At 38.7% G+C, this 19,986-nt stretch overlaps 1 protein-coding gene and 1 long non-coding RNA gene across 12 annotated transcripts in view; one reads left to right on the top strand and one right to left on the bottom strand.

The window, feature by feature from the left end:
* LOC122577840 (trehalase-like) overlaps window positions 1–19,986 on the top strand; it is a 39,849-nt gene that overhangs the window by 887 nt on the left and 18,976 nt on the right. For 4 of the 11 annotated variants that reach the window (XR_006320425.1, XR_006320424.1, XM_043749522.1 and 1 more), the window contains exons 1-3: window positions 4,290–4,369; window positions 5,618–5,655; window positions 10,415–10,547. Coding sequence is in view for 5 of the 11 variants with exons in the window: in XM_043749522.1 (XP_043605457.1) it covers window positions 4,305–4,369; window positions 5,618–5,655; window positions 10,415–10,547 (236 nt within the window). In the remaining 6 variants the exon portion in view is untranslated. Of the gene's footprint in view, window positions 1–524; window positions 622–2,039; window positions 2,044–4,289; window positions 4,370–5,617; window positions 5,656–10,414; window positions 10,548–12,295; window positions 12,868–13,994; window positions 14,578–19,986 lie in introns of those variants that run through there. The other 7 variants (XM_043749524.1, XM_043749523.1, XM_043749525.1 and 4 more) reach the window with 7 other exon arrangements.
* Window positions 5,976–18,529, bottom strand: LOC122577848. The gene is made up of 4 exons (XR_006320426.1): window positions 18,021–18,529; window positions 10,622–10,673; window positions 10,317–10,556; window positions 5,976–10,230 (listed from the first exon to the last, which is right to left on the bottom strand). It is a non-coding gene; the product is annotated as an uncharacterized LOC122577848 (long non-coding RNA).

The raw sequence follows: 19,986 nt of genomic DNA, 5'->3' as shown, positions 1-19,986 counted from the left end.
AGTTGGTTAGTACTCATACTACCTATTTACATAGTTTTGTAAATTTAGCACAGTGATTTTTCAACCATTGCAAAAAGAATTGTCAAATCGCTTTGATGATCACTTACGCCGAATTTTCTCTTACAAAAATTTTATATAATCATAAATCAACAAAAATAATACTATAAATTAATAGTCGATATATCGTACATTATACATAATCATAGGCAAGATAACAGAGTAGACTTCATACGCAAGGCGTCTTTATGTCATATGGCCTAAGGACTTTACACTCTGTTTATGACCGATTTAAAGCAGAGTAAGATTACGATACTCCGTACGATATGAAAAGATATCAATTAATCGAGATTCAACAAGAGTAGATGTCTATACAAAAGTCTTTCTTTAATTAAACAGATTTTGGTTTCACTTAAATTTGAAATTAAAAAATGTCTCAATTTTTACGCTTATTACTTCTATATACAGGGTGTCCCATTCGAAATGAAGCACGTAATTATTTCCTAAACGTAAACTATTTGTTACAGAAAAATATGTTTCAAGTAAAACTCACCTTGTTCCCTGGGGAACATCTTGTAACGACTATCAGATTTGTCCAGGTGGAGGCGTGTTCGAAATCTCAAGGTGATCTTTGTTTTTTTAAATGCAACTATATGTTTTCATTTAGCCAAGTTTGTAGTCTACTATAAGATGAATTTCATTAACCTAAATGTGTTGGTGTTTCAAGGTCATTTCCTGCTGTTCAAAACCTACTTTCGTCGAACGTAGCAAGATCTCGTTCTTCAATAATATTTTATCGATACGGTTGTAAACATAAGTCGAAGTCACACTAATAATATGCATTATCGTTACTTCTGTTTACAAACAGAAGTTTCCTACCACTTTGGTTTTTAATTTTTTTTTTTTTTTTTACATAATCTGATAGTAATCGATGAATAAAACGAAATATTTACAACGGCTTTTAGCGTCGCAATTCATTGGTTGCGCGTTATTACAGTTTGAGGAAGTTATTTACAAGTACTACTACCTAGTACTATAACCCTCGTTCGACCTTAGTTTCCCAGATATTCTACTGGCAAAGAACAAAAAACTATTGGTAGCACTATAGTGAATTCTGTCTATAATTGTACATTTATGTCAGCGTTATAATATTATAGTATATATAGTATATTATATATAGTAGGAGGGTATAGTTAGAATTGACTATAATGCTACCGAGCTTTTTGCGAATATCGCGCAAACTAAGGTTAAGTGACGATTATATGTATAGGAAGAAGTTGTTCAGTATCGTGGCGCCGACAAAAATCATCGAAATCGGCGAGCTATCGATATTTAAGTAAATTAATAAAATCGACTGCGATTGCTATCAGATTATTCGAAAACAATCGTAAAGCAAACGATGCTCTAAGGCGAAGTTTAACCAGATATTTTGAAATCGATATTAACACATCGAGTGCTGCGGCATAGTCACGTTATAGACGAGTGTCGTTCTCTGTTGAGGTCACGTGTACCACGGATTACTCGCTTGATTACATTCATTGGAAATGTTTATAAAATATGAGTTGACATTTATAAAAGTACAAAAATAATTAGCAGGAAGAAAAAAGGATGTAATATATATGATATACGCTATAAAAACAATGCACACATTTATCTGAGTAAGATAACAATTCAAGAGATATAAAATCAGCGACGGCTCGTGGATTTTACACCCAGCGTACCGTGTGCTACATACACGTGTAATCCTAAACAGTATGAAATTATTAAATCGGCTCAACGATTTTTTTTAATTGCGAACATGTCAATAATTCTAGTGTTGTGTATGGGACAGTTTTTCCTCCCTTCGATCGGATGTACTCGCGTATTAAATTAAGATTCCAATTAAATCAACAGAAGAACTTTGAAACATTCACAGCAACCACAGAAACGAGTAGAACGCGCAACACTAACTGCAGCACGGAACAGGACATTTTGAACGAAGTTTGAAAAAGTGTGTAAGAGAGAGCGAGGAACTTCCTACCACTACCGCCATCACTGCCTACAGCAGTAAGATCTTATTTCTATATGTGACTTTTCGGCCAATACGCGAGTTTATCTTTTTGATTGTATTGAGCATGGCAGTGGGAGTAGGGGTAACCTTTCCTCGCTTAAGGAACCCCTCCGGTAACCCTGGCGAGGAAAGATATTAACAGCTGTAGCGATACAATGGTCAGCGATAGACTTTTGTTTAGTCTAAAAGCGATTTTCATACGTTATGTCCGCATTTAATGAGCAGAAGGCGTGTAGCAGCTGTTGCGAACCGGCCGCAGTCATTAACGCACGCTTCGTTTATGCAAGAAATCGACTCGCTGTGACAATGAGCCATAAAGAAATAACAGCACAAAGCAAAAATTATACTATCAACAATTTCGGAAATATTTTAATGTGCCGCAGCACGAAAACGCGTATCGAGTAGCTGGCCTCGCATAAAACGATGTTTAGCGTTAAAATACAGTAAACAAAAGTGAGACTTATTCGGACAGTCGTCGCAAAGTGTTACTATTCTCACAGTACATCCTCTTGCTTGCTTGCTTGCCAGCAAATTTTTGATCATTGTTTATATAACATTCAGTCGACGCTTTGCGTTCTTCTTACTGCATTTCATGACGTTTCAGATATATCGGTCGAAAAGTCTTCGTTTTTTAATTCCATGTTGATCGTTGAGAATAATTTATATAAACTTTTGATTTATATTTTCCAATCAGACGAATGGTAAATCTAATTTTTATTCGCTTTATACTTTTGAGGTGGCGGATGTGTTGGATGTTATTGAAGTACCGCGGTGTTTATCTTCAACAATGTTTATTTCGACGTGCAGTGTGCATCGCTTCAGCTCGACGTCCGTCACGTTACGATCCACCTCAAATTGGTTACCCCGACGTGATCTGAACGAAAGAGGTGAACGTGTTTGGACCGCATAAACATCCTACTGTATATCAAGGCTGTTCATAATGGCAAACGAGGAAGGGCGCGCAACGAACGCCACAGCGCAGACACAATAAGTCAACTATTCCGCGTACCTCCTCTACGGCCTCAAAGAATAGCGATGTGGTTTGCCGTGTTGGAAGCACAGCTCGAGGCGGCACGCATCACGAGTGACAAAACGAAATTTACCGCCCTCGTCGCGAACCTCGGTGATCAATATTTACATCAAGTCGAGGACATAGTGTTAGGATCCGCCGGCGACGGGACGATACTAGAAGCTCAAAAGTGAACTCGTCAAAAGACTGGCCGATTCGGACGGCACGACAGTGCGGCTGTTGATCGAAGGTCAAGAAATAGGAGACAGGACACCGCCCCAGTTCTACAGGAACCTGAAGAAACTGGCCGCCCCATCGGACGACGATGCTCGGAAGACGAGCAGCAACACTGCGGACACCTGCGTACATTGTTCGAACGATTTAGACGATTACGGTGTGGTAATTAACCCCGCGGAATGTAAATTCGGCGCGAACGAAATCATAAGCCGTCGTCGTACACTGCGTTCACGGACGGCTGTTCGCGTTTCCCCGGTTCCAGGGGAAACGGCACTTGTTCGCGCGATCACGGAAGGTTCTGTGGTAGTAGCATATGCCGGGCTGCTGCAGCAGTCTTTCTCTCAAACGCGATCTGCGATGTCGCGAGCGTGACCCTACTCGGCAACGACTGTCGAGGAGCAACGCGCCAATCTGCGCCTCCAATCGACTTACCCGGTCGCGCACCGTGTCTGGGGCGCGGTTCGATTGCTCGCTGACCGCTGCTATTTGTCCGGGTACCGGGCGCATTTCATGGATCCTGTCTGCCACCGTGGTCAGGGCTCCCGCACTTGTTTCCCTTATGAGGGTCAGGACCTGTTGCGTATTCACTGGATGGGGATCTTGCAAAGCATCAGAACGAGGTCGTCCGAGATCGATGGGACGACCAGCTTCTTCAGGTCCCTGTAGAACTGGGACGGTGTCCTGTCTCCTATTTCTTGAACTTTGAGCAACATCCAGTTGCCAGTCTTTTGACGAGTTCACTTTTGAGCTTCTCGTATCGTTCCGTCGCCGCCGGATCTAGCACTGTGTCCTCGACTGGATCTAAATATTGATCGCCGAGGTTCGCGACGTGGGCGGCAAATTTCGATTTGTCACTCGTGATGCGCGTCGCCTCGAACTGCGCTTCCAACATGGCAAACCTATTCTTTGAGACCCTAGTGGTAGTGGAGGTACGTGGAATAAGTCGACTTATCGTATCTGCGCTGTCCGTGTTGCCATTTGCCATTATGAACACTCTTGATTTATGATAGAATGTTTATGCGGCCCAAACTCGTTCACCTCTTTCGTTCAGATCACGTCGGGGTCACCAATTTGAGGTGGAGCATATGTTGGATGTTATTAAAGTACTCCGGTGTTTTGCTTCAACAGTGCTAATTTCGATGTCGAGTGCGCGTCGTTTTTAGATCGTAACGTGACGCACGTCGAGCTCAAGCGATGACGATACAGTTCCGATGATTGCTGAACTAAACTGCTACTGTCTCGATACCGCCTCGATACAGGCTCGATGCAGATTTGATACAGAATTCATACAAACACGATACTAACTAACTAACCGTGTCTATATGTCTGACTGACTAACCATGCGACTACCAGCGACTACCAGCGACTACCATCAACTACCATTGCGAGCTTTTCCTCGTTTCGCTTTTTATAGGGTACCGAGGTGCTTGGTAGAAGAAATTTTCTTTCGAGGTGGGGATGGAAAAACCCGTAGGCAATAAAACAATAAATTTTCTCCTCAAAGGCTTACAGGTTTTTTAGTAAGTCCCAGGATTTGTTCTATTACGACGTCCTGTCGTCGGATGTCGTTTCGCGGGCCATGCGACCAACACATGTGCTTCAATCCTGGAACTTTCTATACGGCCATGGGCTGCTACACTTTTATGCTCATGTCCTGTCCAGTTGATTTACATTAAGACTCTCGCTGAACAACAAGAAATGACAAATAGAATGAAAGAAAAACGATGGCCGATTTGGACAAATTAGCAGCGCCATCGCGCGATCCAAAGGCGCATCATCACGCCGCATGACCCACCGATGGCTCACAGTATGATAATCCTATTAAACATGACAATTATGTACCAATTAATGATATTATGAAACATTTCGCGATAATGCTTCTTCTTATATGTAATTATCCAAATGACCTGAGCGAGAAGTTCAGCGTGGGCCATCCGTGGCTCAAATCAAAGGTATCAAATCAATTTACGATGGTTCATTACATACTTAATGAAATTACTTGAAATATAATTCCGAACGAAATGAGCCATCGTAAACTGAATTGATACCGTTACAAGAAACAAGCACTGCCAGACACAATAATATTGACTCTTAATACCGATTCCACGATATTGTAACAGGAACTAAGAATGTTCTGGAAAATTTCTGTTTGTAAAGAGAAATAACAATACAGCTGTATCGACGATGTGCTACGAAGAACGAAATCATCTTGGATTTCTGAAGAAAAGAAAATTTGAATTCCCCTCGAAATGGGCTATAAACCTAGCTAAATGAAAACATATATAATTTATAAAAACAAATTGAGGTCTCGAACTGCTTGACAGATCTATCGGTCGTCGTAAGATGTCCTCCTCCAAACAAAGTACGTATTACTTGAGATATCTTTTTCTGTAATAAATAGTTTAGCAGACAATTGCGCGATACCATTGAAACATTCTATGACACGAAATGAGACAAAAACGAAACAAAGCAGAATTGCACACACAAACGAAAATAAAGTTTGGAAACTCGAGTTTACAGGAATTTGGCTAATCTCCAATTAGACAGCAGTAGACAATCCGTAAGAAGTTACATATTCTACGAGCGAATATAAGCCCGTAATGTAAAATAAAATTCTTCTGTTTAAGGTCACATTTTCCAAGGAATAGAGTTTGAACACCTTCAGCCACGACTGGTCAGACACTTGGCACGGAGAAGAAGAATGTTGAAAAATGGCCATTTTTAGATCTCCTTGCGGACGATAAATTCTTACAGGACATTTAAGAGCATCTTTCGACGAACGAAGCATATGTTATTACAATTTATCCGAAATGCGATGGGAAAGTTAAAAAAAAAAAGAAATGAGTGCGAAGATGAAGAGATGGCAAACTTACTCGTGCGTTACACTTAATCTTCATTTTCTTCGTATTCTGGTTCACTTGTAAGATAATTTTTCGTCTATATCGACATCGTAATATCTGAGAAATTCTGCTGTAATACCACTAGATGGTTGCTACATGAGAACAATGATGAACAATACGCTCGCTGACTTTGTATCCGCATATATATGTTTTGTATGTCAGGAACGAATTGCGCTCGGTCTAAAAACAGAATTAATGTAAACACTTTGAAGTAATTATGAAGTGCGAAAAATCAGTCAGAGTCACTCTCAGATACTAGCTCGAAGACGTAAACAGATAAGACCTTTCCCCATTGCATCTGTCAGTTTCGATGTTCGAAACGGGGACTTTGAATTCCAGATTGCAATTAGCATTCGATTCCATTCACTATCAAAAATATCAAATTGAAATAGAACCGAATAATTGCATTGGAATAAGGCGGTCGAACGATTCAAAATACTTTGTTTACCTATTAATCGACAAAGGTAAAACCGGATTGGAAGACGTTGTAGCACAGGCATGCGGGTGCAGAGTTGATGAACGTAACAACGATCCTGTGACGCTCTGGACTGGCTCGATTCCAAGCTCCGATTGATTTATCAGCGGAATTGCGAAAAAATCATTTCCTAGGTGGTTCGGTATGTGGAAAAGGTGAAGATTAAGCGTAACGCATGGATCAGTTTCTTGAAAGATGCTCTTAAATGTTCTGCCAGAATTTTTCGTTCCCAAGAAGGTCCAAAAATGGCCATTTTCTAGCATCCTCCCTTGTTTTTCATTTCCCGCGCGTATACTTGATAAGTTTTCAAACTTGATTTTCTAAAAACTGCAGCCTCCAACGCAACTTCGTTACTCTTCATTTTCATCTTATATTGGTTTATTATTCATCTTATTGTCACATGCGAGAAAACGTAAAGTTCGAATATACAGAACGTACTGTAAACGCGATTGTCTTGAACTCATTTCAATTACTTTCCTGCACATAGAATCTCTGCGACCACGTTTATTATTTTAATGTACCATTTTTGTAGCTTAACGGACTAGGTAATATGTAAGTCATTTATTTAAGTTTTTCAGTAACATAGGTTTACGTAAATTTTATGCATTCATTTTACTCCTTGGTTCTTAATGGGTTAAATTTTCGTTTTGCTCGACACACGATCAGGATAGCAAATCAACTCTCTATATGGATAATAATCGCCGCATTTGTACAGTCATCGTCGTTGACGCAAACAACTGCTTTTGTATTACGATATCCTGCAATTTATTAGTTCTTACATTTTTGTTGTAAAGTTACGTTTTCGACAATTTGTCATTGTAACAAACGTTGCGATTCATGCAAACTGATTATCAAAGGCGATACTTACTGTGTTCCTGTAGAATATACGGATATAGATCTGTTATATGGAATTTAAGTTGTTTATTTAAAAATCTTATCAATATTATATTAAAATGAAATACTTAACAGATAAGTTGAACGAGCCATTTTGAAATTGATAGCGAGGCTATCGTGATTGAAACCGATTAACAGAGAGACTTATTGTACATTTGTTAGCCTCGCTATCGATTCTAAGGAAACTTGTACAACTTATCTGTTAAATGTGCTCGGAATAACAATAGCTTCTTTTAAAAACTGCTACTCAACGAAGCTACTCCAAAGTATTTGACATTTACTAATACTAATTTTTGTTAATTCGTTAGAGATACTTATCATACCATGATATTCTACGATAACTCTAATAGAGATCAAGGTTGTCCCGAATCTTTCCGCTTGTAATTTTAGAAGTAAATTACAGTCTGTTAACACGTTGACTGGCAGACGAATTTTCCATGGTTTGCCCAAGGCGCCGACGTGAACTTTTCATTATGCGATGCATATTACGTTGAAATATCATTTGCAGCAAATAAAACGAGTTATAAAATCATGCTCGAAGCATTTTTCGTGGCGAGGGCCACCGGTCACCCCCACTGCGTTGTAGACAATTGTTACGATTGTCCTTTTTTTTTTATAATTATGTACTTTTAATATTTGCTGCGTCGCCGGTCACCGGTGACCCCCGTGGCAGTCAACGTGTTAATAAAATCAACAGTCTACAGTCTACGTAGTCTTGTATAAGCGGCAACGAATGAGTGTATTAATATTTTTATCGCTTGTTTAAAATATTAGTACGTGGCTACAAAGCAGCCAAAGCTCAGACTGATTAGTGTTAAAGAATGGAAAGAAAATTCAGATTGACCAGTAATAACGAATGGAAAAAGTTACTGGTGCGAGCAAAGGCAAAAGCGGAGGAACGTCTACAAGAGAGGAAATTTTGTAAATTAATTTGCAACATCTTTAATGGTATACGTTTGAGAATATCGTGGTAAACTTCTCATCCTATGTGCAATAATATATATATATATATATTATTAGTATATTTATTTTATTCATAGCTTTTGGCTTTAGGTCACTCGCGATTACATCTTCCTTTACATTTACATCCACGTTTTATTTAAGAATCTTACAACCTACGTGATACGTACATCGATAATTGATAAATTTTCTTAATTCTATCCTGAGCAGGTATGACTATTCAACAATTATTCATTAACTGTATAATCCGATTATTTTACTTGTTTATACAACGTTGCATTAAACGCATTATAATCCCGTTATCTGTCACTGGAGCTCGCGAACGGCTCACAAATAGAACTTAAATACGTAAGCCTGTCGGGTATACAATAGAACTCCATTTACCTGATCTGATCAGGTACCTATCGTACAATAATTTATCGACTAATAATTTCGATATTAATAGATTGACAAGTTACGAGTTGTAGCTTCAGTTATAGATTTCTCTGTTACGCATTAACTGATGGGATAGTCATGTAACTTGTCGTTTGTAAAGTTTATTAAAAATTTTGCTTCAGTGCTTATTATATATTAGTGGAAACGTATTGCTAGTAACAACAATGCGTTCCCAGCATCATACAAACGCCACATAACATACATTTCGCGTATCTTCGCATTTCTTATCGGTGATGGATGAAAAAAACCATTGCGTTATATCGTTTACGGTAATAGCTATGATTGTGATTAAACAAACTTGAACCTAAATGAACTGAGACGACTTACAGACAGTACATATGTTGTTTCTTATAGATTCGGGCAAACCATGTTGCAACATGGATAATAATTGCGCGAGAAAGAATTTGTGTGAATAGCTAATGATAAAATTAAGATATGATAAGAAATAATTAGATGATTGTTTTAGAGTATCGATTACAAATTCTAAGAATGTATCGTCGCGAGCAACAGAGGAGAAAACAATTATTGGTCAGGAGATGGGCACGAGTAAAGACTTAAACATTGATAGGGATTCGGAAACAATCTTATGGTGGTTGGCAACGGTCACGGTAACTCGGTGGAAAAGTCTATTGTCAGAGTGGGAGTTGCTGTTTTAGGTCTTAAGTGAAAGTTCAGTTGGTCGGGAAGGAGATATTTTATGGAGCAGAGGCCCTTGAGCTTGAGTCTCACGATCTGGTCGCTGACTTTTCCAGTTTTAAACGACGAACTCAGAGTTGTAGCGAATACAGTAGTTAGACTTTCCGAGTGCCGGAAAACGGAAAGAGTATCATCTAACAGTGTATATAAATCGTCAGGTATGGGACCACGTAAGGTTCGACGATTGCACGTAGTAGGAAAAGTACATTATATACATATATGATGTGTAATACGTTATTTAACCCATTAAGAACTGAATAGTGAAATAATGTGAATATTGAACTTCAATTTAAAATTCGCGCTATAATTTTGAATTCTGATGGCAGCATATCTAATCAGTAGAATTGCAAATCAACATAAAATTGTAGGAAAAATTAAAAAGTTGCGTAATAAAATTTCCAAAGAAATTTTTCCACACAGTAAAAACCAATATCTCGAACAAGTATCGAATAATGGAACGTTTTAATACAAGGTTACGTTGGAGTTTGTCCAATTAATTCGAGTGGAACCACAAATTGCTTGATAATTGTTCAGCGTATGAAATACTTTGATTTAATATGCCACTGCATAATTTAATCTATAGAAACAAAAAAAGAAATGATATATTATTTCTCATTTCGTAATACGATCTTCCGATTCCGAGCCGCTATCTTTTCGCATTACCGCGCTTGCGTACGTGTACGCATATTTTATATGTGTAGCGCAAAGTTGATTGGAAAGTTGAGATAAAGAAGCTGAGGGTCGTTCGTTTGATTGTCTAGTGATGCTGGTTGTTTGGCAAGGAGCTCGCCGTTGCCTGAGTTGCAGCGGGCAGCGCACCCATCAAGGCTACCAACTGCGTCGTCATCGTGGATCAATTGGTGATAAACTCGATCGATATCAACTCGGTACCCGGTAAGTCGTCTGTAAAAACAAATCGTAATTGATAGGCGTGCAAATTTGTTAGTCGCGGATTTTATCGAACCAACCTAATCTGCCGTTCGATTCGTGTGATCGTACACTCTCTCTTCTCTCTTCTCACTACAAGGATAAAACGGTTAAACGTTTAACGACCGAGATAATCTTCCGTGTCTGGGTTCTCACGAGTTTTATATAATTCGAATATTCAAAGATTTGCGTTTCAGTAATTTTTTTTTCTCCCTATTTATCGTTCCCCCGGAGCCGATACATTCTCTATACATTTCGTCCAATCAGACTCCTCAAGGCAAATTAATTACCCAAAGGCTGATGGATAGTGGACTTACGAGAATAACTTTATCTCGTAGTCCAAGGTTCAATGCACGTAAGTGCCTTATTACGGCATTCAAATTAATTGAACGCCAAAGCTAGTAAATCATATTTCAGTATGTATTACGTATACGGGCATACATATGTATATGGTCACGCATACACGCACAAACACATATGCGCAAAGAACTCTGGACATTGTGTCAACGTACTTGGAGACCCGAGTAATCCTCCGCTCTTATTGACCTGACCAATTGATCGAATCGTTTAATCGTGGAAAAATTTCATGTCGGCCGCTAAAAACATTGCTACAAACATTCACGATAATTTCAAGCACGTGTAGACTCGATGACTTTACCAGAAAAATATAAATACGAACGGTTATAGAGTGATTTTGAATCACTCGCTGGTACAACTGTGCGACGACTATCGCATCACTGCTCGCTTTGACTCGCGACACGATTACCTTCTCGGTCAACTTTTACATACGTTCGAATTGTATCCAACGTTGGACAATAATTCCGTTCGTTCGCCGTTAAACACTCGCCCATTATTTTCTTATTATTCACTGGATCGTTAATGGATGATGAAATGACATATAAGCAAGCCGAATCGAATGTATCGACAAAGCAGGCTACTTGATGCGCGCGAATTTAGATCACGTGACGAAATCGTAATCGCGTGACATTAGGAAAATCAGCCGACCACACGGTAACGCAGAATCACTGACGTTAAAAATCTGTCGTTTAAGTCTACCGTTCTTTATGTGCCAATTTATTCTTCTCGGCCCACCAGACGAAATCAATTGAACAATGACAATTTGGAGATCCGAGGTTAATCGAAATTATTATTGTTGAATGTTTTCGATTTGTTGCGTTATAGGGACAGGAGGCGACTTGAAATGATGGCTCGCCAATTACGCTATATAATATAATTTAATAAAATTAATAAAAAGGAGAAAATTTCTCAAAGAATACCTATAAGTTACTTCTTGCATAATTGAACTAATATCATTATAATGAAACTCTACGAGTCACGAGTTACAAGTTATTAATACTAATAAATTCTCTTGCATCATAATAACAAGTTTGATGATAAAACAGACGACACTTTTTACAAGTAAATTTTATAAGTCAAAGATATCTGTATATCCCATTTCACGTAAAATTGTAAAATTGTGGAAAAGTCTAGAACCTATAATTTGTAATTTATCAATTCACTAATATTATTCGCTAAATAAATGATTGTGCAAGGAGACTCAATATGTAAGTAATAGATTCTAGAAAACGAAACGTCGAGGGGAGTAGCAGAAAAGAGTTCACTATAATAGATAGACGGTAGATACATAATTTTTACCGGCGAAACATATCGATACGAGGGGTAACTCTATAAAAGTTCTCCCGATTCACGCCAGCGCGTCAGTGAGCAATTGGACGCCGCAGCGTTCGTATCTCTCGAAGGTTACGCTCCTTCGTTGCCAGTGCCGTATAAGATTCGCCGTGGTGTGCACATATCGTTCCCGTTATTTTAATTCTTCGAATAGCAATTTTCTCTCGTTTAAACGCGACGTCATTGCCGTGCGTGCGTTATTTCGTGTTTGTTTCCTTCGGCCGATTATTTAATCCATACAATCGTGTTGGGGATAGTCGTGAAACAGACAGACCGACAGAGGTGGTACCTAACCTCTAACGATATTAGCTTGCTGACAAGAGATATTCAACACTGTCATAGGCAAAAAGTCACGTGTATTGGAAGAGTGTGATGTTTAGCGTGCACGCGATTCTTTCTTGCCACATGTTTACGATCTAAAATTACATAGTGCAAATAACTTGGAACGAAATACATTACCGATGAGAATCATTCAAGTGACTCAAAGTTAATGTTTATTCTGCTTATTGCACCTCGATTTCTGCAAGGAATTTTTCTTCGACGAAATAGTGTCGAGGTTAAGGACGCATCAAAAAAGAGTCTGAGGTCATTTCGAACGGTATGTATATAATATCTTTCATCATCTATCAAAAAACAAGTAACCATTATTCTCAATCAAAATAAGTATTCGTAAAAGGGCGGATCGTTGTAAATATTTGTTATTCTTTTCCTTTTTTTATGTTTGTGCAATTTCACAAATACCGTTGTTCTGCTTGTACGATTCATTTTATTGCCAATTCAAAGATAACATTGCAATTAAGTGAATCGATTCTCGGAGTCACGCGTTTCTCTAACGGGAGAGGATCGATCGTTATCGTTGTCTAGTTGAGTTATTAAAATCAGTTACTATATGATTTGTGTAACTACCGAGATAAGATAAACTATCGACACAAAATCCATTCTTTAAAAAACTCTCAGATTAATTCGACGTGTCTTTATGCAGCATCAATTATCGCGATCAAAGAGAGGGCACTTGCGTTGCAAATGTACACGGCGGTAACGTGTTCAAACGACACGTGGTACCTTCGGTTCCTTTCGTATCGATTCGGTAGCCCTCGTACGTTTAAAATTTATTTCCAAAGATCGAACTATGGATGGGATGCGAGCCTTTGAAAAATTATCTTGTTACGAAAAAAAAAAAATTAAACGATATCGAGAACGACTTTGTATCCTCCCTGTCTGGCGAATCTGTCTAATCTATCGTGAAAAAAGTTGGTGAGAGGTCACAAGAAAAAAATTCGTATAGATTACATTCTCGCAATTACTGTTCGCATAATGGAAAAATATCTGTATGTACAGTATGTAGATAGAAATGACTATATTTCGATAGTATTTCATAAACTTTTTCCCATAATATATTAACCGAATTAATAAATAAATCTATAACGATAAAAACAAAAATTTTGCTCGTTTATGGTGGAGATAAAATTAGTGAATGATTCGCATCGTGGACACGTGGTTCGCCTTCGGTTGTTTTCGCTGATCCTCGCGTAAACTCGATGTCTGGCTAGACTCCACGATGCACATATACACGTCGATGCAAACCAGTTCATACCGGGTTGTCCATGAGTGTAGACCGAGTTTGAACGTAAGTGGAAAGATTAAAGAAAGAAAGTTCTTCCAGATAATGTTTCGTTTGTTTCCCTTTGATATACTTCATTACTCTGCCATCTCTTTAAATCTACGCAATGCTGTTATTATAATTTATAGAACAAAAAAATTTGATTGCTTTTTTCTGAGACATTGTAGACACGCGATGGGCATGCCTACCTCTTTATCAAGAGAACGAGGATTTGGCAAATGCAAAAAAGAGAGGGGGAAGAAAGACTGACAATCAGTAAGGGCGATAAAACGAACGAACGTCAAAGAAAGAAGGAGCGGGTGGGATGAAGCGAGAGAGGCTGAAAGAGGGAGACGGACAGGAAAGGAGAAAGAGGGGACGAGAGCGAAAGAGCGTCTGAGTCTGAACGGTGGAGGTTCACTTGGATACTCTCGGTCAGTCACATACGCAACGCGGAACAGTGAATAGTGAATACTTTTTTCTGTAACGAAACGATTAATTTGATTTCGTCATCAACGGTATCTACTGCGTGTTTAATGCCTGTAGCATTTCGTCGATAGGTATTTGTATCGCGTGTGTTTTCGCTTTCAAGATTGTGCGATTCGTTTGCTTCTGTCTCAAGAGTGGTTAACCGGGGGTGTGAGTGGGTTTGTTACGTGCTAATTTTTCCTCTTTCTTCCATCTGGTTCGCCGATAGTATCGACAAAGGTACGTTTGCCTCCTGTTCAAAAGAATCACAATTTTATCGATCTATCGCGTTTCGACCGTTTCTCGATATCATTCAGGAACACGTGTTCTGACGTTTGCCACCGCAAACTCGATTCCTATTGGATGGAAATTTAATTTTTTTTTTAGAACGTCTTACATAATGTGTTTTTCTTATCTTTAATGGAAGGCAAATTTTTGCAAGTTTGAGTGTAGTTCGGAAGACTGAATTTTTATACGTATATGCAAGTGTTCAGACAAAGAACATTTTACACGTGATTATAGTTGTTAGACCAATCGGTGCTAACACGCACGTACTCGTATATGTTGTACAATTTTTGCACAGAAAATAAGAAGGAAAAATAGCCTTGAATTTGGTATTTCGCATTTTACGCTAGTGTTTACTGACACGATCGCATCGGAATGTTTCGGCAGTCTTGCAACTTATCGAATAGATAATAAAAAACAAAAAGAAAAAAAAAAGGAAAAACGATACTCTTTCGATGAACGTGGCGACGTGTCGAAATGCTATTTCCTTTCCAAATTACAATTTTTCTGCGATGAAATTAACGAGACCGTACAAACAATATCCGCTTAATGATTCAATGAAAATTGTCTTAAGTAATGTTAGTATGGCAATGGTATGGCAATGTCACAATTGAGAAGTTGCCAGAATTGATTTCAAAGTAAGTTAGAGGGTCGACCTAATGGTATTATTAGATTTCATATTGTAGTATTGTGAACCGTCGTATGGGAAAGATTCACAGCTTCTCATTTTCAACGTGTTCAATTATGACAGCAGACGAGTTAATTGATCAAAGCGAGCGCGTACATCACGTGATAGGACGCATTTATGTTGTACCAATATAAATCGAAATGATAGGAACGATCGTAAAATTAATTCGGTCACGCGTTGCCCCGTCAATCATCGACGATGTTTGTGACCCTCTACGACCAGAGAAAGCGGATACATACGCGCGGTCGCGCCTCCGGAATTCTTAATCTCCGATTGGTCGAATTGGTAGGCGTTGGTTTCGAGGCGTCTCGCGATTGGTTCGACCAGGGGGGCTCGATCCTCAGCGACTCTCATTCCTCCACCTTCTCCTTCCTTCTTTTCGTTTGTGTCTTCGCATCTTTAATTAACCACTACGGTTCTCCCCTAAGATTTGACGTAGTTGTACAAAGAATCTAAATATGTGCCAATCCTTTTGCAGATTTTCGAACTTTTCTTATTCCGATCTTGCGCTATTCGATTCATGCATTGCTTTTACACATATATCTGTATGTATACGTATCACGATGATTGGAGTATCGATGCCAAGTTCAAAAGGTCATACTATCGAGTGTCTGCAGGTTTTACTGTTCTCGCGTGTTTCGATGGTGGTTTTATTTGAGCGATACCATGGACGTGACGAATGTTCGATCGTCTACTACCAATGAGCAGGTTATTTTAACTCTTGTGACGTAATGAGAAGCGCTAGGAGACTTTGTACAATCTCGTACGATGAGATGTGTGCTAACTGACGATGCAATTTCAGTCGCGGCAACTTCAATTCGTACAGTCGATAGCACTGGGGAAAAAATCTTCGTGGAAGTTAAAAAAAAACCAAGAAATTGGCAAGTAATCCTGCTACTACGGAGATTGTCTGGTTAGAAAATTACAAGACTTTAATTTGGTCGAACTTCGGTTATATGAAGTTTATATGAAGTTGGTTCAATGAAGTTTTAGTTTCAGTACCCAATTAAATAAGCTACTGCTGATTGAATTTACGCGTTTTAAACGTCCTGTTATATTATTTCGTACATTTTTCTATATTTTATATTTCCCATAAATGCATAAACATTCGCGTTCCGATTGTAATATTTAATTAATTACGAAACAAAAAGAACGACTCCTTTGAAAGTTGAAATATGCGACCAGATCTACACTTTCAGAGGCGTGACTTATATCGGTGTGATTTTCAGTCCGCTGTTTATCGCGACAGTATTAGTATGATCTTTCGAGATTATAAAATCCTGAGAAACGAGCGATAAGCCCCAAAATTTCAAAACCGTGAAACAGCAATAATTCGAATGTTGCATGAAACACGCAAGAAGCGCGGGAAGAACGTCACGTTGCAACGTCATAGGTCGAATGTCGGATAGTCGCGTAGGTAGTAAAGAACCTCGACCGAGAAGATGAGATTCGAGTAAAAGTTGGCAGCTGTACCTTCGTTTCGTTTTGTCACTGGCCTAAATTCCCGCTTACTCTCGTCTTTTTTCACCATTATTTAAACGCAACTTTCTCCTTATAGACAATGATAAAAACTTAATTGGAAAAACAAATTCATTAAATTTGTTTTCATTAGATGAGTTAACGATTTTGCGAGTTATCGATAAACTAACCTATGCTTATACGTTTATAAGAAGTCGAAGTGTATAGAAGTATAGAAGATATGCATGATACGGGAAAATATATAAAGTATTGTAAAAGTATACGCAAAATTTGATATAAAGTTTCTTCGCGAAATCGTTAAATAAGACGCACGTTCGAAGAATGCTTCTAGCGATATATATCTCGTTTTATAAATAAATATTATAAGCCGTTGATAATTTTATTTTACATTTACGCATACGTATAAAAATATAATATATCGCATCTTTATAATATACAAGGAATAGAATATAAATCTCTATCTAGATACCACTTTTTCATTTCTATATATAAGAGTATGAATTTGCTTCGAAAATACGAATCCGCGGTCCATTTATGGATTTACGAATACGATTTTCAATGAGAAAGTTACCGATCGATCCGAAAGCGGTCAACAAATTAGCAAATGATATGATATAAAAAGATACTTGAAACAATGAATTTCATTTAACTAATCAGCGTGTCATTGAAAGAGGGAAGGTCAAATATCGAGCTTCCATGAGACTTGATCATTAAAATCGTGAGGAAATTGTACGCGTGTTCGTCGATCTTCACTGGGGGCTCGTCGATGCGCGAGCTCGGTGATTGGTCGGTGTATAACTTGACGTCAACGTGCAATGAAATAATCGAGGGCTCGCGCAATTGCGCTTTATTATTTTGTTCCTTCCTTGCAAATCAGCCCTGGCAAATCAGAATTATCGTGATTAGACGTTATCGACGAACGAGTCGCAATAACGACGAAATTTTTCCACGTTAGATGTTTCAAAATAGATTCGATCCGAATCAAATCCTACACTGTTCGTCGAAAAGAATAAAGCGATTTTTATTCCTATTCATCGACTAAACAGGTAGAAGAAAATGTGTGAATTCTCCGATTTTAACCGTGTTAATTCGGTTTTACGGAAAAGCAGAAACAATGATGAATACACAGATCGAAACGATGTTGCATCATCTCATGGTATCTACATATCACGTAGGCCTTCGCTCATCTGGACGCTATAGGACGCGAAACGCGACTCGACGCACGCTTTACCTGTTACATAGACCAGCACACATTTCGGTATACGTGCCGATGCACACGCCACGTCGCTGTATCCCGTGATCACTTTAAATTTTAAGTAAACGAATCGCTGTTCTCGCCACACAGATTCCGTTACGCGCAACATACGCTGCTGCAAGGACCAGTTGAACTGACTGGATTTGGCTCGTTGATCCATAATTGAGACATTCGTCTTTTATTGCGTAAACGTGTCCTTTTATTTCATATACCGAAGGTTTTACATTACCAACAGATGTTTAGTATTCGCATTATCGACCACAACCGCCATTGCCTACTATCAACATCGTTAGCGACTTGTACATTTTGTTACGTTATCTCCTCAAAAGATGGAAGCACCAACGTTCTTAGCGATTTTTTCGCCTTCTGAGAGTTTGGAGGACTCGTAACCGAATTAAGCGTAGAGTAATTCGTGTCGGTGTCGTAACGAAATTTATTCAGTTAATTACGGTTAGCTGGATAAAAAGGAGAAAAATATGTAGAAGTGATCAATTTTATTTCGTGAGTTGACACGTTCCTTTTTAATCAGTTCGTGCATAATCGACATGTGGCTTGATCAGCATAACATCAACGTTATCTTTTTAGTATTTAAGTTTAACGAGCAAATTTTTGCAGCAGATTCGTAAAATAATTTTGATTTTTATATATTTACCAAAGTTATCTCGCATTCTTCTGCTTTTCGTTGACATTCAAGGACACATGTTCAATTCAGTGATAATAATTACTTGACATACCTTTAAATTCGTTAATCTTTCGCAGCGTAATCGTTGCGAATTATTTAGCATATGTATTCGGTGTAAATATTCGTCAGGGACGAACATTCGTGAACGTTGATCGTTTGGGTCACGTTCATCGTCATACATATAGATCGAATCGCGAAACGAAAGGAAGGGAAGGGAAGAATATTCGGCCATTGTTGATTATTCGCGACACGTTACAGGCTACAGGTGTGCAGCTGTGTCGCAACATCTGAATAAAACGCACGTTCGTGAATTATCCAATAATGGCAGTTTTATTACACGGATGGCAACTAATTTGTCGTTACTTTTCGTACACGACATAACGATCGACAATTATACGACTTATTGTCATATATCGTGACCTTCTACTTTGTGGTTTTTCATATCAAGCATATTCTCGTATCTTGTAATTCGAGCGAACGAGAATTTTAAAGAGTGCGCTACAGATTATTTTTCGTTTCTTTCTGGTTGTCATAGTTGTCGTCATCGCCGGTGTGCCCTCTCGATACCGCGAGCCCTCCACTCCGACCTATTTCCAGCTAAAAATAGCCAATAGAATGATTGTCGTTAGAGCAACGTTCATACGGTCGCCGCGTATCGCTATTAAACTTGAAGACTTTTTACGCGCAATTGACACTCTTCTCTCCCTTTGCCTTGCCTTCCTCGTTCTTCTTTTAGTCAACTCCTTTAAGCACGAGTCTTTCGCCGCGAAAGCAACGTGCGCGTTGCTATCCCCACCTCGTCGCCAACAGCGAATAATAAGCAACGAGATACGCGCAACATCGCTGGCCGCCGCACGCACGCGAATCAGATACTTTTAACTTGAACCAGATCTATCGCACCACCTTGTCACCTCTATCCAATCCACTAGTCCTCCCGTACTCCGTGCTTATTCTCTCAAACTCGCTTTCACTTGTGTGACTGTTCCTTTCACGGCCATGTTTCTTTTTTTACTGGCAATTATAAACCACGAAAGAAAGCGACACGAACGTGCCACCTTTTTTTTTTTTCTCTATTTTATTCTTCCCCTTTTTTCTTTTTTGACCGACAGACCTTGAAACAAATACATCCTAGTATTACTGTATCACTTTCGACGAATAACAAGCGAACCTTGCCTTTGTTTTCAAATATCATAACGTCAAGTTAGAATATGAATATACATTATGCTTTTTTGTTTTCAAATACAGTAACGTCGAGTTAAG

The sequence above is a fragment of the Bombus pyrosoma genome, linkage group LG2 (assembly GCF_014825855.1).
Source record: "Bombus pyrosoma isolate SC7728 linkage group LG2, ASM1482585v1, whole genome shotgun sequence".
NCBI lineage: Eukaryota > Metazoa > Arthropoda > Insecta > Hymenoptera > Apidae > Bombus > Bombus pyrosoma.
This window is presented reverse-complemented; position numbering and strand designations above follow the sequence as displayed.